The sequence below is a fragment of the Carassius auratus genome, chromosome 15 (assembly GCF_003368295.1).
Source record: "Carassius auratus strain Wakin chromosome 15, ASM336829v1, whole genome shotgun sequence".
Classification (NCBI taxonomy): Eukaryota; Metazoa; Chordata; class Actinopteri; order Cypriniformes; family Cyprinidae; genus Carassius; species Carassius auratus.
In genome coordinates, this window is record NC_039257.1 from 19,014,197 (window position 1) to 19,033,464 (window position 19,268).

Below are 19,268 nucleotides of genomic sequence, written 5' to 3' on the forward strand. Positions count from 1 at the left end.
GGACAGACAGACAGACAGACAGACAGACAGACAGACAGAAGATGGATGGATGGATGGATGGATGGATAGACAGACAGACAGACAGATAGATAGATAGATAGATAGATAGATAGATAGATAGATAGATAGATAGATAGATAGATAGATAGATAGATAGATAGATAGATAGATAGATAGATAGATAGATAGATAGATAGATAGATAGATAGATAGATGCTTATGTATAATACTCTAACAAAAAAATGAAATCATTTACAACATTACATCATGAACAAAAACTTCAAACTTGGTGAAATCAGTTGTATAATCTTAAAACAAGTTTAAAATATATCATTAACACTAATGTACTTGTACTTCAAAAGAATCCTTTTGAACTGCACACATGTAAGCACTTACTGCCATGTAGGTCCTTACAAAAAATACATAATAAACATATGTTTCCAATCAAGGCAGATAATTATTATCTGATAAGAAGGCATGCACATAAACTAAACTGGAAACATGTGTACCAAATAAATTCCTCTATGCACAACATGAAATCTCAAGTAACTTTGATTCCACAGATGGACCAATTGACCAACATCATAGCATACCATCATGTTGTTTTAGTAAAAGTGAAATGCGTGCACAAAAGACTTAATATAATGATCTGTTTTGTTCTCCTGAACAAATGGGATGGAAACAGTGCTTTCCTGCTGGAGGTTAATCGAGTTCTTCCTGCATGGGACAACAGATCCACCAGATATAAATGATGGTCTTTTTCAGGAATTTCCTCCTCAAGTCCCAACAGCTCCCAAGCACTCTAAACTAGTCTTAAACGCTTATCTAAATCATTGTTGTTAATCTTCTCTAACACTTTCACATTCTGCTCAATTATGCAACTCTGTCTTCTCGGTGTGTGTTGTCGCCAAAAGCTAATGAAGTTTTCCCCAACGAAAAAGAAAAGCAGTGGATCCAGACAACTGTTTCCCGAGGCCAGGCAGTGTGTGATGACCGCTGCCTTTCTCACAGTTTCAATATAATGGCAGGACTCGTCATAACCTTTGTTATGAATGTCCATCTCAGCCTCCAAAAACAGAGTTCGGACGACATGATATGGCATAAAGCATGCAAGAAAAATCAGCAGAACAATAATGACGAGAGAGCAGGACTTCTTGTGGTTGACCTGAGATCTTCGATTCTGCCTGGTCTTCCTTAGCTTTAGCAAATAGAAGGCTGCAAAAATGTAACACACTGAGATGACCACGAAGGGCATAACGAAGCCTATAAACAAAACCCCTCGATTCAACATGATGATGGTCCCCACCTGGGTCGGCCTCAGATCCAGGCATTTGGTCTGATTAGACTCCACATAAGTTCCTGCTTTCAGAAGCGGGAGGGACGCCACAGACACGATCAGCCAGATGACTATGCATAACACCCAGGCTCTCCTAGAGTTTTGCCAGCGCACATATGTGAAGGGCTTTACAATGGCCACGAAGCGAACCATGCTCAGAACCGCCAGGAAGTAGATGCCTCCATACATGTTGATGTAAAAGACGTAGGACATGATCCGGCAGGTGATGTCTCCGAAGGCCCAGTAGTCCATGAGATAGTAGGCGGCTCGAAACGGCAGCGAGCATACCATCATCAGATCAGATAGAAGGAGATTTAGCATGAGGATGTTGACTGGAGAAAAAGAGGCTTTTCTTCTGAACGATGAGGAAATGAAGAAGAACAGAGATACGAGGTTGCCAACAAGCCCAAGGGAAAAGATGAAGAGATAGGCAATTGGGTAGACAGTGCGCTTGAAATCACTGATGGAGCACTTCGTGAAATTCGATGAATAATGATCCATTGTTGGGTTGGGGAATTCTGGGAACAAAATCAAAGAGATGGCATTTAAAATTAATAAGGAATCAAATTAGACAGCTTCATATATATATGGGTGTTTCAAGCACTTTTATTTCCCAAGGGTTGATTTTGGTAAAAGGGGTCATATGATGCGATTTCAATTTTTCCTGTCTATTCCGAGTGTTACAAGCTCTTGGTGCATAAAGAAGATCTCTAGAGTTGCGAAGAGTAAAGTCTCAAATCCAAAGAGATATTCTTTATAAAAGTTAAGAGTCAACCATGCCTACCTAAAACGGATCATTCTAACACACCTATTAACATGTCTATGTCATGATGTGGGAAGATTTGCAAGGTGTAACTTTTATTTTCGCTGTTCCCGGCGCCATGTTGTGGAGACACTGTGTTTTGCTGTGAAAGAGAAACTACCTTTTTGGCCTTCCAAAAGAGGACACAACTAGAAGTGGTTAAGTTTAATTTACAACACTGTTCTGAAACAATTAAGCCCAAATATTCGGATGTGTGTAGCGTATTTTGCGGAGGATGAGGACTGTTTCCTGTGAGAGTAGCTTACAGTGCCGGTGTCTTTTTCTATAATCTGGGGCAATTATAACTTTGCAAGGACAGTCTGGCACTTCTGACGCACAGACTGTAAGTAGGTTTTCATATGTAAAGGATTTGCTGCTGATGATTCAAATGCAAGTTTTAAGCAGTGTAGAGTAGCGATTCATTGTTTGCCGTTTCTCTGATCACAAATGCAGACAAGGTTTTATGCGATACGCAACGTAGAAAAAGATACTATGTAATTATAATCAGTATATTTGTTCCCACCGGATGCAACACATGCCTTGTTGGTAATGGGTTATATTGTTTTTGTCTTGTCGTGCCGGGACACATGGCATCACGGTATGGTAACGGGCGTTACATTTCTGTCACATGCTTGAGGTATTCGGCCAATCACAACACAGTGGATAGCTGGCCAATCAGAGCATATCTCGCTTTTCAGAAAGATGTGCTTTGTAAAAATATACATGTTTCAGATAGGCAGAGAATCAATAATGTACAGTATGTGAAAAAAAAAAAAAATATATATATATATATATATATATATATAAAATTTTCTAAAAATACAAATACAAATACTCACCCATAGGCCATTCAAGATGTAGTTGAGTTTGTTTCTTCATCAGAACAGATTTGGAGAAATTTAGCATTACGTCACTTGCTCACCAACTGATCCTATGCAGTGAATGGGTGCCATTAGAATGAGAGTCCAACCATCTCATAAAACATCACAATAATCACAATTAAGTAATCCACAAAACTCCAGTTCCTTCACTTAAAGGCAGGACAGGCGATTTGGTTCAAAAACATTTTTATTTTCTTATTTTTCTGTTGGCTGAAAGTCCAGACTTGGTCCAAGGACTATGATAGGCTGTCCTACCTGCCTGTCAATGTATGTATTTGCATACCTCTGTGCACCCTGTTAGCGCAGACATATTCATCATCAACTCGTTCCATTATGCTATTGCAAACTGAGAATAGATGTTACTGTAATATTGAACGCTTTGTATTGTTGTGCTTTGTACTACAGCCTTTTCAAATCTGCTACCCTTTGACATCTCAAGTGAAAAGCTGCATGTTTATCAAATCTATCATTACGATAAGTTTAACTTGAAACTGTTGCTTCTGTTCAAAATAACAAGTGAATAAACCATAATATCTCTACATTCAGTCAATAATTTCTTCCCTTGTTGACATCTCACATCGAAATCCACCAGTTTATTTGATTAGAGCTGTTCTGGATTATTTTTGCTCGTAAACTGTTCTTGATCTCTGCATATTTCATTCCCCTTATTCAGATGAAATGATTTTTCACTGGAGAAGCAGTTTTATTAAAACTCGAAGCTATGGTTTGAATTTAAAATGCCTTGATGGATTTGTTTGTACAATCACATAGCTTTTTTGCTTAACAAGTAATTTATCGATGAACTGGAGTTGTGTCGAAATTTTTTAATTCTGTAGTAATTCTGTCACATCTGGGCAGATTGGTGCTCTGGATGTTTTAAACCGCGCTTAGGTTTACTGCATGCTGCTTTAACGGCGCGCGCTCCGGAGTCTCCGTCGCTATGGAAAAAAGACGCCAAATTACAATCACTCGCAAATGAGCTCCACTAATACTTTACATTAAATTGTTTTCATTATAATTGTTATTAGTATTATAAACAGTGAGAAATACTTATTTGTTGATTCAACTTTGTGCTGGCCTCTGTAAAATGCGGGACAAATCGCGTCCCGTCTGCCTATGCTTAGGCTAACTGCCAAAGGCAAAAGCAGGTTTGAGTGTGAATATCATCTTTCAGCACAACAGCCTAAAGCAGTCAACCTTGACTGATCATAAACTGTATGGGCCTTTACTGACATATAAGAAAAATGAGAAAAATGAGCAAATTTATGCAAGCATAGTAAAGTTTTAATAGCTCAGATACGTTTTTTTCCCTCTCTTTTTTTCAGTTATAGCTGCTGCTGTTATTGATAACATAAATCTTGTAACAGACTGTACAATTAGTCCTGATTATCTAAATGCTGCATTAAAACAAAACAAAAGAAAAAATTGGAACATGCATGTTGTTGAGCAATTATATATATATATATATATATATATATATATATATATATATATATATATATATATATATATATATATATATATATATATATATATATGGACTGGTCTGTTTGTCTCTGGAAAGAGATAAATCCATATTATCTTACATTTGTAGAAACTGAAGCATTAATACAATCTGCAAATATATATTTTTAACACCATTATCATTAGAATAAACTTATTTTTCAGAGTGTATGGTAAAGTTATATATACAGTACCTTACTATCAATAGTCCATTTAAACAATATCTATTTTCTTCAACTAAAAAATCTAATGCACTTACTTGTGAAAAAGCAGCCAAAACTCTAAATCCAAAATGTCCAAAATAGTCCAGTCCCCACAAATGTAAGCTAAATCCTTTGCAACAGTGAGAGTGGTGCGAGGAAGCCGTATAAAGACATGACTCTCCACAACTGTTGCTCTGGAGAAATGACTCAATTTATCAGCCCAAAGACACACCCAGCCATCTCTGATCTTCTGTTGGAGGTATCAGAAGCGGTATATGCATACAAGCATATCCATATTAGACTATGTGAACTAAAACCTAATAATACGTTGGTTCAAATTATTTTGTATTTACATAGTCTGATCCAAGATAAACTCAGTCTAGGTTTGCTCTGAGTTTTCCTTGTTGTTGATGCATGCCGTTCCCAAAATGAAGTGTGGATTTAATGAGGAGGTAAGGATTTAATGAGGAGGTTTTATATATATTTATATAAATTTAATGCATTTAGAATTAATGACACTCAACATAAAATTTAACTCTAGTTACTAGTAACTGGGTAATTGTCCATTACCCAGTTACTGGTTAGTTAAATTTTATGTTTGGTGTAGTTTCCTAGTGGTAGCACCAAACCTTCAAAATTTGTATATGCCAGGCCTTAGAAATTTACAGTTGTAATTTCTAAGAAAATACATAACACATATTTTGTTTTAAAGGATAAATGTGTATTGTCATTAATTGTTTGTTGTTCTTTTACTTCTTTTATAAATGCATGTTACTGAAATTTTCATATGAAATATGACCTAGGCACTATGATTAATTTAAATATTCCTTACAGAAATGTATTGTGCTGGTACTACGGTATAATAGCATGGGGATAGATGTCTTTTTTTTTTTTTTTTTACTCCAGTAAGTACAGTATTTCTCAGTGTTTATTAAGGTCAGTTTCTTTATAGACACAAAGTCTTGGCTACAATAAAACAAATAACTGCTATTTCCCAGAAAAAAAGATACTGTTCATATTTGCTTGATACATGTTGATGCATGTTGTGGTAATGCAGTTGTTCCACAGGGCAATAGCTCTGGGAGAAAGTTGGTGACGATTCTAGGGGCCGTTGGATGTTGATGGGGCCACAAGAAATGGATTTCAACTGAGGCAGAACAGGGATCACAGCTTCAACCTGCACAGTTTTTGCTTACCATTGCACTTTTTTAATACTTTTTATGTCACTAATGATGCCTATAATTTATGACTGTTTTTAATGCTACTGTGTATATCATTAATATGTGACGTGACATTCAGCCAAGTATGGTGACCCATACTCAGAACCCATCCAAAGTGCACACACAGAGAGCAGTGAGCACATACCCAGAGCAGTGGGCAGCCATTCATGCTTCGGTGCCCGGGCGATGCCTTGCTTAAGGACACATAAGCCATGTTATTGCCAGCCCAGGATTCGAACCCACAACCCTAGGGTTTGGAGTTATTATGGTTTTTCACTAGTGCCTATATTTGTAGTAAATGTAGGATTTCACTGTATTTGCCATTGTAATTTGGTTGTAAGGGAAGTTTGGCTTAAAGGGATAGCTCACCCCAAAATTCTAATTTGATGTTCATCTGCTTGCTCCCAGGACATCCAAGCTGTAGGTTACTTTTGTTAGTTTGATATGACAGTACACATTAATGTTCTTCAGTACATATTAATGTATTGTCGTTTTATAGTGTTCCTGTAGCTCAAGTGGTAGAGTATTGCGATTCGATTCCCCGGGAATACTTGATAGGTAAAAATTGATAGCCTGAATGCACTGTAAGTTGCTTGAATAAAAGCGTCTGCTAAACAAGCTGCAAGGTTTAATTTGGTTTTGTTTGTTTATGTTATGTTTATGACTCGTTTAGATTCCTATTTACTTACATTATATGACTGAGAGACTGCAACAGTTTGAGTTAAAAAAAAATAATTTGTGTTCTACCGAAGTAACAAAGTCACCTACAAATAGGATGCCCTTGGGGCTAAGCAGATAAACATAACATTTTATTTTTTTATTATTGGGTGAACTGTCCCTTTAAATTCTGTGTGGGTTAAATCCACCACCCATCTATGACACACTGCCAGCTGAGAAGACTGATCACATTAACACCTCTGCTCTTCTCACTCGTAGTCAGGCAAAACTATCCGCTTTACCATATCTGCACCATTCTCTGAAACCAGGAATGAAGACTTGGGAGTTTAAGTTAACACAAGGTAAACATTCAGAGAGTTTATTTTGTAAAACATCGCACAGAGTTTGGATTGACACTTCTCCATGACGTAAATCTATGCAGCCGGCTAACATCAGCTAGCAGCTTTACTCATTCAAACACCTTTAGATATGTTATGACGGCTGCTATTTGGCGGTGCACCGTGTAATTGAACATCTTAGCTAGAGGCTTATGCAGACTTGTGGACTGTTTTTATTTCTATAAACACATGAGGAGTTATGAATATATAGGATAGTTAGCTTGTTAGCTAACTAACAGCAGCTGAGTAACAACAAGCCCGTTTGTTTACATAAACATTCATCTATAAATTATTACCCTGACTACATGTTTATCATCATCATCATCATCATCATCATCATTATTTTTATTATTATTATTATTATTATCATTATTATTATTATAAAGGTTATTGTTTGGCCACATTGTTATCACTATTATTATTTTGTAAGGATTCCCTTTATTTACGTCAATTTAACTAAAAAGTGTCTGACAGCTAGCAATGTGTTACATGTTTTAACTAAACTATCAATGTTACTTTAGAATTTCAGTTCAAAATGTAAATATTTCATTCATATTCAAATGTCATGGTATTTCCTTGACAATAAAGTACTTGTGTGGTACCACAGTAACTTACTTATTTCCAAGAACAGCATGGTTCCACGGTGATACAAGTTCATGAACATAGAAGTAAATGGTACTTAATGGTGAAGCTACTATTTGTATAAAATGATATGGTACTTCATTGCAATATAGGGAATTCTATCTATCTATCTATCTATCTATCTATCTATCTATCTATCTATCTATCTATCTATTTAGCCAATAATCTGAACAATGTTTCAAGATGTGCTAATGCTTTCCTAATTTATATGCGTTGTATTACAGAGTAGTATGCTGGAAGTGGGAAAGTGGCCGGTGTTTGCCCTCCTCCCCCCTGAGGAACTGCGGCTCATCCGCCAAGCCTGTGTGTTCGGTAGCGCTGCGAATGAAGCTATCTACGTTACCGTCAATGATGAGGTACAGACATGCTGAAAGCTTTTAGTGGATAGATGAACCACAAATGATTACTCATCTTTGCTGGAAAATCATTTTTTTAGGTTTGCCGGAGTTCCTGCTCTCTTACACTCTCACCCATGTTTCAGTAATAATAAGTTCATAATTACAAACAACTATTAGTAGTTCAATTTAAAGTTAAAATTGAAGGTAAATTTGGTGTAAATTATTTTGGTTTAAATTTAAACTTGTTTTGCTGTGTTCATTTTGATCAAATAAAGGCAGCTAAATGTGGTCAGGGAAAGTAAAAAAATAATCTAAGCTACAGTAGAAAAAAATGTTTTGTTCAGCTCTGCATACATATATACTGATAGAAAAGAGACAGGGACAAAGTCAGAGTGATCTTGGGCTGGTGATAAGCAGATAGAATAAAGCTATATTTAGGCTCGTAATACTAACACAAGCCTTGTTTGCTTCCTGAGAAGTGCTCCGGTACACGTCCTGAGCCTGGCCACTTCCTTTTTTAGCTCTGATTTCATGTGGACAGTACTTAAGGTACCATTTATCTTTTCAACAAAAACTTTCTCCTTAAATTGACTCTATAATCTCATGTACATACTGTAAATAAATGCTAAACTGATAGCACAAAGTGCCTTTAAGAATGTGGTGTAAACGGATTTGTTTTATGTTAGAAGAAGCAGTCAGAGTTGACCCTTCAGAGGCTAATTTTCTCTCATCCATTCAGATTTTAATAACCAGAACTATCTGTTCTGTAAATATACAGTACACACATGGTCTTGACTGTTCTCTGAATATTGAGTGAGTGTCAGTGGCATAATAAACTATAAGTAGGGCTGTCAAAATGAACATGTTAATTGTGCGATACATTTTTTTTTTTTTTTTTTACATGCTAAAAATATTTAATGTATTAAACATAGCATCCATTTTGCCGCTGGTATCCCTTTGCCTATTAGACTAACTCATGTGTTTGTGTGTGTCACCCACAGGTGTTTGCACTGGGGACGAACTGCAGTGGCTGCCTGGGGCTCGGGGACACCCAAAGCACCATTGAGCCCAGACGGATAGACATCTTGTGTGGGAAAAAAATTGTGTCTTTGAGCTACGGCACAGGGCCACATGTGGTCATTGCCACTGCAGGTTGGACAGATTTTTTTGACATGAAACAATAGTGATGATTTGGTATTTGCCTGTACCAAATAATTTTGGTTGCAGGATGGCAAATTATAAATCTATCTATGCTGAAAACTCATGGTAATTCTTATTTTTATCTATATGATATAATTATTATTTATTATTGTGCAGCCCTAATATGGGGGGTCATATGTTAAAATATACAGGCAGGAAATTCCCCGGCCCCATACATTTCGAATGATATTTATACTAGTTTATCAAGACTGTAAATCACCTTTATTTATATAGCACTTTTAACAATACAGATTGTGTCAAAGCAGCTTTACAGTATCAAAATAGGAAAATAATGTGTAAATGCAAAAGGACAAAAGTTAAACACTCAATTTTCAGTTAAAGGCAATTCATAATAGAATTCAGTGATGTCATCATCCAGCTCAGTTCAGTTTAAATAGTATCTGTGCAATCATTTTAACAATATCGGTGGAAATGAAGTGTCCCCAACTAAGCAAGCCAGAGGTGACTGTGGCATGGAACCAAAACTCCATCATTGACAGAATGGAGAAAAAAACTTGGAAGAAACCAGGCTCAGTCGGGAGGCCGGTTCTCCTCCGGAGACGAAACCAGCAGGTTGATCCATGCTTCAGCAAAGTTAGATTGTGCAGAGGGCTGGTTCTGTGATATAAATGTATATAAACAGACTTTACGGAAGTGGGTGTGTTCTGAATTTAAAATCATCATAAGCAAATTGTAAAAACATGGTGAGCTGCAGTATCAATACGGCTGTAATTCTAGAGTCCGGTCTTGGACTCGAGTCTGGACTTGAGACATTTTTCTATTGTCTCGGACTTGTCTCGGACTCGTTGGTGTTTGCACACGGACTTGGTCATTGGACTCACCAAAAGGTCCTGTTGGTCTCGACCAAGTCCAGCAAAATTATTTTTTCTCCTTCAAAACAAAACCACATTTGCATGTCTGGACTGAAAATGTGTGGAAAATGCTAGGCACCGTTTTCTCCTTTTTTCTTCCTTTATTTATTTTTATTTATATATATATATATATATATATATATATATATATGTGTATATGTAAACAAAATATATTGGGTCAATGCAACTGAACAACATTCATTAGGAAAACAGTGTGTCGATAATGCAGCATGACAGTCAAAGGCAGTTCATCATTGAATTCAGGGATGTCATCTCTGTTCAGTTTAAATGGTGTCTGTGCATTCATTTGCAATCAAGTCAACGATATCGCTGTAAATGTAACCCCAACTAAGCAAGCCAGAGAGAAATCTAATCTAATTTTTTCTTAGAAACAAAAATGGGGTTAGCACACTTACATTCTCATTTTAAATGATGTAAACATCTATACCATCATGTCAATTGAGTAATATGCGCGAGGGAGAGAAAGCAAGACAGTGCTCGTGTTGTCTGAAGACGGTGTGCGGCTGGGGCTCTCTCTCTCTCTCTCTCTCTCTCTCTCTCTGCCCTGTTAAACTGACAGAACTTAAAAACACATGCAAATGATAAACTTTCACTCTATTATGGTTAAGCTGTGCAATTAATCCGCGAATCACATTCGTCAAGGGCCGGGGAGCAGCTGGCCCATACAGTTAATGAATAACGGATCAACTACGACAGCCTACATAGCACATCCTGCGATGTGACTATCGTGGATTCGTGCATTGCGATATCGATGCTTAAACGACACATCGTGCAGCCCTACTCCATACTGAACTTGTGATTGATATGATACCTCTTCATTCACTGCTATGAATTGATGGCAGTCATATAAGTACGATTTAAATCATGCTAATGCACTTCCATTAATGCCAACAAAGTGTTCTTTGATGTCTTTGCAAAAGAATGTTGTGGTCAATAGTGTCGAACGCAGCACTAAGATCCAATAGCACTGGAGCAACTAGGGGTTAAGTGTCTTGCTCAGGGACACATTGATGTCTCATGGCGGATCGGGTCTCTTACACCAAAGGCATGTGTCTTATCCACTGCACCAAGAGAGAATGAGTGGAACTGTTCCTCAGGGGGTCTATAGTGCACTGTCTGATGTTATACTGTAGCTGACGGCTAAAAGGTTAGAATTTTATCTCTAATAGTATCGATTTTAGAAGTAAAGTAGTTCATAAAGTCATTACTGCTGTGATGTTGGGAAATGTCAACACTTGTTGAGGCTTTATTTTTCGTTAATTTAGCCACTGTATTGACTAAATACCTGGGGTTATGTTTGTTTTTTTTCTAAAAGAGAAGAAAAGTAATCGGATCTAGCAGTTTTTAATGTTTTTCTGTAGGATAGGTTCCTTTCCCACCAAGCAATACAAAATACCTATAGTTTTGTTTTCCTCCAGCTGCGCTCCATTTTCCGGGGTGCTCTCTTTAGGGTGCGAGTGTGCTCATTATACTGTGGTGTCAGACTGTTTTCCTTAACCTTCCTTAAGCGTAAAGGAGTAACTGTTTTTAAAATGGTAGAAAAGAGAGAGTATATAGGAATTCGGATACATCAGGAAGATTACTTACAAAGCAGTCTTTTGTGGTAGAAGTGATGGTTCTACCATACTTGTAACAAGAAGTAGAATTTACAATTTTGGCTATAAGAAGTTTGCACTAAATTAAATAATGATCGGAGATATCATCACTTGGCTGCATAATTTCAACACCATCAACATCAATTCCATGTGACAGTATTACATTTAGAGTGTGATTTCGATAACATTTTGATAACATTAAATACTAATTAATGTTGTACAGTATAGGGATTGCAAGACTACTAGTCGATTTTTCGTACTAGTAATACTCCGTTACTCGACTACTCGTGGTTCATGCTATTGTAAATGAAAGCACATTAAATATTTTTTTTTTAAACGCTTATTAATTCATAGCTTTATGCAACAATAACATAAGTAAATTGTCAAAACTTTATAATTAATACATTACATATTTACATTTTCATGGGGGTTGGGGGAGCGGATAGCGTGTTTCATTTGTCTCGCCACCATGCTAGTGGATCTGTCTGCCGTAGAGTCAATTGGTTTTTCTGATCGGTAAAGGGGCAGAGATTTCAGACCCCCATTTATTAAGGAGATCTGTCACAAAACTCATCATCCGCGCCAAAGTTTTTTGAGCAAATTTCAAAGCCGCACCCGCCCGCCATCCGCAAAAAAAAAAAGCCATTGTCTGTTCTAGAAAGGATACAGCAAAGATATTTAATGCTAATGTATGAGGCATAGGCCTACGCTGAGTTTCATTTACGATGAGATGCGCTCTAGTTCACAGTGCAGTGCAAGTGAACGCGGCGCGCTGGTGCTTCCATGTCACGGTTATCATTGTCTGCTATATTTGCTTTTTATTTATTAAAATACATGCAATTGGTTGATGAAACATTTATTAAAATTAAGATAAAATTTGTTCAAAATGAAATTCGTTTTTAAGAAAGGTTTTCTACAAAGCAAAATTTAATGAAGTGTTTAATATAATGTCAGACGATTTACAAAACTTCATTAAGTGGTAAAACCATGTCTCCCGATATATTGCGCATCTTATGATCCTATCTAAAAAATGAAAATAATTTTTGATAAAAAATGTTTGTAAAAAATATTTTAATGACACGGTTTTGGCGGCTATAGAGTTCTAATGACGGTGTTCAACTATAACCGCCGGTCTCACGGTTATATACTAACCGTCACACCCCTAGTAACAGCCAGTATTTGTATCTGCATTTGTATCTGTAACAATCCCCAGAAATTCTGTGTCTGCATTCGGATACAACATATATACAGTGAGGCTCAAAAGTTTGGGCACCCCTTGCAGAATCTGTGAAAATATGAGTAATTTTCAAAAAATAAGAGACTCATACTAAATGCATGTTATTTTTTTATTTAGTACTCTCCTGAGTAAGATATTGTACATAAAAGATATTAACATTTAGTCCACAAGACAAAAAAATTGCTGAAATTATTCAAATAACACCCTCAAAAGTTTGGGAACCCTTGGTTCTTAAATACTGTGTTCTGTTACCTGATGATCCTCGGCTGTCTTTCTGTTTTGTGATGGTTGTGCATAAGTCCCTTGTTTGTTCTGATCAGTTAAACTGAGCAGCGTTCTTCAGAAAAATCTTTAAGGTCCTGCAGATTCTTCAGTTTTCCAGCATCTTTGCATATTTGAACCCTTTCCAGCAGTGACTTTATGATTTTGAGATGCATCTTTTCAGACTGAGGACATTTGAGGGACTCAAACACAACTATTTAAAAAGATTCAAACATTCACTGATGCTCCAGAAGGAAACTAGATGCATTAAGAACTGGGGGGTGAAAACTTTTGGAATTTGAAGATCAAGGTAAATTGTTCTTAATTTGTGTACCTGGAAACATACAAGTATCTTCTGTTGCTTACGAAGGGCAGAACTAAATGGAAAAAAAAATCTATTTCAACAAAATAAGACAAATTTGGCCATCTTCATCGTGTTCAAAAGTTTTCACCCTCCAGCTCTTAATGCATCTTTTTTCCTTCTGGAGAATCAGTGAATGTTTTTTTTTTTTTTTAAATAGTTGTGTTTGAGTCCCTCAAATGTCCTCAGTGTGATAAGATGTATTTCAAAATCATAAAGTCACTGCTGGAAAGGGTTCAAATATGCAAAGATGCTGGAAAACTGAAGAATCTGCAAGACCTTAAAGATTTTTCTGAAGAACAGTTCTCAGTTTAACTGTTCAGAACAAACAAGGGACTCATGCACAACCATCACAAACCAGAAAAACAGTCTAGGATCATCAGGTGACCACACACAGTACTAAGAACCAAGGGTTCCCAAACTTTTCAGTGGGGTTATTTTAATAATTTCAGCATTTTTTTTGTCTTGTGGACTGAATGTTAATATCTTTTTATGTACAATATCTTACTCAGGACAGTACTAAATAAAATATAACATGCATTTAGTATGATCGCTCTTATTTTTTGAAAATTACTCGCATTTTCACAGATTCTGCAAAGGGTGCCAAAACTTTTGAGCTCCACTGTATGTATATGTGTGTGTGTGTATATATATATATATATATAATTATTACTTTTACATCAGGGATTGTGTTAAAGGTTGTGGTAGCACATCATCACACTGAAGTTTAATCTTCAATCTAGTGTTTATTGGTTTTGAGATTACATCAGAGAATTTCATGGGAGATGTATTCCACCTTCAGACATGATTTGGCTGACTATGCTTCATATAAGGCCTGTGTAAGTGTGGGGTCTGAGGTAGTGTACCAAGAGTTGTCATCTGTTTAATATAATGTCATTAGCAATGCTCGATCTTGAAGACATCCACAATCTACAGAACTTTAAGTGAATCTTTTATGTCCGCATAATGAACATTGACTAGATGGCTGTGTTGACTGGTCAAATTGTATCACATTTATATAATGTGTTTTTTTCATGAGTGTTTACATCAATGTGAGCCAGCTAGTCTGTGCTATTAATCAAATGTATGTTTTGATTGACTTCAAATGATAATGAAAATGCCTTAATCAGTGCCGCTCTTTTCCTTTACACTTTTGTCCCTCTTTATAAGCAGATTCATGTATTAGATCCATACAATTGGTCTTAAATCAAACAACAAAAGACAAAGAGATAACCATTCGCTACTCCTAACAGAATAACATTTAGTAGATTTAAAAATCTGTTTATATTTAATTCACACAGTGAAGACTATGTAGTGTTTTAACCAATTCTTTAATGCAGTATTGAGTTTTAATTTTTTTTTATATAAGTCCACTGGCTTGTTCCACTCTGCATATTCTAGATATCACATTTCAAAATGTGGAATCCAATTTTGGATTCAGATTGTGTGTTATGAGATCAAGATAAGATTTTTTCCCACCAACTTCTTCTTTAAATGGTTTCGTTTTGTGGTAAAACCTTTTAGGAGGCCTTTTAAAAACATCTATGAGGATTAATTAAACATCTATGAAGTCTGATGACAAATGGCAAAAAACAAAACATGATCAAACCATGAGAGTTTATAGTTTGAAAATATGAGAAATATTTTATGTGTTGCAACACGAGTTTTGGAAAGCAAGACATTGTCATACCTGATAAACATGAAATGATTCAGTTTCCACTGAGGTAAAAGCTGAGTAACAGCAGATGTTCAGATGGTCAACATCAACTGAGCGCCTGTGTCTTTGATTAAATCACATATGTCAGCTGTTCAGTTTTATTCTCACCAAAGCCAATTAGATTTTTGTTTGGCACTGTTCATTTAGGCCTTGTAGATTGTAGATTTCCTTTTCCAGTATGTCTGAGCCAAAGTTTTGTCGTCCTCAGATCTGTATCGTGTCTTCTGTGTCTGTAGATGGAGAAGTTTATGCCTGGGGTCACAACGGCTACAGTCAGCTGGGTAATGGCACCACCAACCACGGCCTGACTCCTGCCTTGGTTTCCACCAACCTCATCAGCAAGAGGGTGACAGAGGTGGCCTGTGGCTCTCATCACACCATAGCCCTCACCACAGAGGGAGAGGTAAAAAATGTGCTGATTATATGATGTGCTGATTATGATTTTATCAAACAAAAATGAGGAAATGGAAAATGGAAAATATTTTTTTTCTGGATTTTTCCCCACATTTCTGAGTTTACATCTCGCAGAACAAAACAATCACACAACATAACAAACTACAGAAAATAAAATGTAATTTAGACTTTTCATTCCACAATTTCAGTGTTTTTTTCCTTCTTCTGACTTTATTTTCTCACAAAAGTTTTGTTTTGTTATCCTATAGTTTCCATATAATACTGCTGTCTTACTATTATTATACTGAATGTATATGTACATTATATAATTATTCATTTATACAACTGTTTCTTATGTCTTTATATCATTATACATTATATATTTATAACAGTTTTTGTCCTTTAATCAAATTTTTTTATTTCAAAGAGCCTTAAATACTATATTCCCCTTGTGAAGTACCCCTTCCTAAAATATGAAGGCAGCTGTTTTATATTTTAATAGCCTTAATCGTAGAGAACCACTATTCTGTCTAGTTGTTTTCACTTTACCTAGTAAAAAAGTTATAAGTTTAAAATGCTTTTATTTCATCCTAAGAATAGTTCTTATCCATTTATATATCTACTGACATATTGCTTACTGTTATAAAACTTGTGTAACTTTATTTGGATTACTACTTGTCCTCAATGCACATTTCTCAATATTAAGCCTAAAATGTGTTTTAATCTCACTATTGATGAGGATTGTATGATCTTTGAATAATATTGGGTTTAAATGCAATATATTTAAAGTGTACCTAAAGTAAACTTCCTATAGTTCCACTTCAGCACAATCAAACATATTTCAGTATATCTTTAGTATAAAATTTTGTTCCAATTTAGTAGGGATGCTCCAAACTGATATTCGTATCGGCTCCGATACTGTCTTTTTTTTTTTTTTCGGATTGGGTATCGGTCAGAGAGGGCTGATCCAAATCCGAGATTGTGCATATTATTCTGTGTTACTTCTGAAGCCATACAATAGCTTAATGTGTTTGAATATTTAAGTCTTTACATTAAAGTACACACAAACTATTTTCTCCTCTGTGGCTGTCAGTCATTCTTTCAGCCTTTAAACCCTGGTCACGTTCGGTTACGACAGTCAGCTTTGTAACAATAAAGGACTTTATCATCTTCCCAGAGTTTAATGTTGTTTTATTATGTGAATAGTAACAGAAATGTAAAACTGTTAAAAGAAAGGCTCAATAATAAACTACACATCAATTTCTCTTGCCTTTGTGCTTTGTACTTTTTAATGCAAAGCGATGCGTGCAAACAAAACCCACCCAATTGCATTGTGAGGGGGTTCTGTGGGGATCCACCAGTAAAATTCACATTCCAGGAGCTAAATATCAGGATATTGGGGTCGCTTTAACCCGCGGACATGAAAAGTAATCCATGGTAATAGTGTTAAAGTAACCCAATTCCATGGGAAAACCGTGAACTTGGCACCAACATCTGGCACGATTACAGCAAAATAAATAAATAAAATAAATAAATCAACCAAAAGTTACTTAAAAATTATATATAAAACCAAACTTTTGCATTTATTTATACTTAGATACTGAAATTTAACAAGTATAAAGGTTTAATTTGTTAACATTATCTACCTACCTAACATGACCTAACATCGCAAATACTTAATATTAACCATAGTTAACTGTAGTTAATATATTAACCTAGTTAATTTCAACATTTACTTTTTTAATGGATCAGAGATAACATGAACTAAAAAAAGTACAGTTTTTTTATTTTTACAGTATCAAAGATTGATGCATATTGTAACAAATGTATTGCTTATTGTTATTTAATGTTAATTTCAACTTTTACTAATTTTGACTAATGATACCTTATTGTAAAGAGACACCAAAACTTATTGTTTCCTATTTAACCCATCCAAAGTGAACCCACTCGCCAGGGAGCAGTTGGGGGTTCAGTGCCTTGCTGCCTCAGTTGTGGTATTACTGGCCCAAGACTCGAACCCACAACCTTAGGGTTAGGGATCAAACTCTCTAACCATTAGGCCACAATTTCCCCCACGACTTAACAGTGCGTTGAAGTAAATTAATAAACACTTTTCACCAGTCATGGTTTGCTGAATTTTGCACTGATTTTTCTACAATACATTTTTCTGCCAGATTATTAACTTACCTAGTTTGTGATACATTTTTGTCATTGATTATGAATATACATATTCCTATATTTTACATATTTATTATTAAATTATTTTTTCTTTATAATTTAGTAGTCTGCATCTAGTAGATTTTGAAAGATTGAGTTTCACACACAGACATATAAATACTAAATTTATTTAAATAGGGGGGAAACGCTGGTATCGGATCGGTATTGAAAAAGGCGGATGGGTGCATACCTACAATTTAGCAGACTTTAAGGATAAGAGTTTAGTATACTAAAAGTACAGTTGCTGGGTACATTTAGGAAGTTCATACATATGTAAATAGTCTGCTTAGCATAAATAAATGTATTTCAATTACATTTTTGTATATTTATTTTTCACTAGGGTTACTACTTTAGTTTTTTAATGAAATGTAAAAAATAGAAAAACGTAATTACAAAAAATATTATTAACTTAGTAAGTTAATAACTTAGTAAGTTAATAATAAAAGATTAATTGCACAAATATTTACATGGACATGGACAACTCAAATGACCTTACTAGACATGTTCAGCATAATAAATGTTAAAGTCTTAGAGAAGAAAGAGATCCCTGTGTACATGCAGAAATTTTTTTCTTAGGTTCCAGAAAATGACTAGCTGGAATGTACTGAAGGTACTGAAACATGAGTGAAGTCAATGAGATCAGCTGTGTATCACAGTTGGCTGACCTTCAAAACTGAGTGTTCTTGTAAAAAGCCACAGTTGGGAACGCTTAAGGCATTATTGAAGGAGTGGCAGACCATGGGATAAAACTGTTGGAGAAGATGGTAACAAACAAAGTGAAGAAGCTTCATAAAAGAAAAATGTATTCATAAAAAAAAAAAAAATGTTATCAATATATATCACAAAAATATATACAAATATGCATGCATCACAAACATTTTTAACATTTGGTAATTATTAGAAATGTGTCTTGGACACCAAATCTAAATGATTTATGAAGGATCATGTGACATTGAAGACTGACACCAAAACAGCAAAAAAGCTTGTAAACCGAGCAAGTAAACTGATGCCTCATTTTATTTATGATGTACAGGCATCATAAGCAAAATCATTTCAACTGATTTTTCACATTCTGTGTAAATAACTTTGCATTCAGATTATTTCATGCTTTTTTTTAAAAAAAAGGAACTTGAACAGTGTACAGTTACCTATTACCATTTTTTTTTTAAATTCTGTTTCCTGTCCTCTCTTGTTCTTAGGTTTATGCTTGGGGATACAACAACTCCGGTCAGGTGGGTTCTGGATCCACAGCCAACCAGCCCACCCCACGCAGGGTCAGCAGCTGTCTGCAGAATAAGGTGGTGGTCAACATCGCCTGTGGACAGCTCTGCTCTATGGCCGTTATGGACAATGGAGAGGTGAGTTTAAATAACAAGAATAGTTTAATCAAGAATTACAGATGACAGTCAAATAA

At 35.6% G+C, this 19,268-nt stretch overlaps 1 protein-coding gene and 1 pseudogene across 3 annotated transcripts in view; one reads left to right on the forward strand and one right to left on the reverse strand.

The window, feature by feature from the left end:
* Positions 1 to 130: 130 nt before the first annotated feature.
* LOC113115317 (cysteinyl leukotriene receptor 2-like) lies at positions 131 to 5,425 on the reverse strand (annotated as a pseudogene).
* Positions 5,426 to 5,793: 368 nt separating this feature from the next.
* LOC113115316 (RCC1 and BTB domain-containing protein 2-like) overlaps positions 5,794 to 19,268 on the forward strand; it is a 41,137-nt gene continuing 27,662 nt past the window's right edge. Inside the window, exons 1-6 of one of the 3 annotated variants that reach the window (XM_026282802.1) lie at positions 5,794 to 6,197; positions 6,882 to 6,964; positions 7,867 to 7,998; positions 8,982 to 9,132; positions 15,481 to 15,647; positions 19,054 to 19,212. In XM_026282802.1, the coding sequence (XP_026138587.1) occupies positions 7,873 to 7,998; positions 8,982 to 9,132; positions 15,481 to 15,647; positions 19,054 to 19,212 (603 nt within the window). In that variant the 5' untranslated portion in view covers positions 5,794 to 6,197; positions 6,882 to 6,964; positions 7,867 to 7,872. Of the gene's footprint in view, positions 6,198 to 6,736; positions 6,965 to 7,866; positions 7,999 to 8,981; positions 9,133 to 15,480; positions 15,648 to 19,053; positions 19,213 to 19,268 lie in introns of those variants that run through there. The other 2 variants (XM_026282803.1, XM_026282801.1) reach the window with 2 other exon arrangements.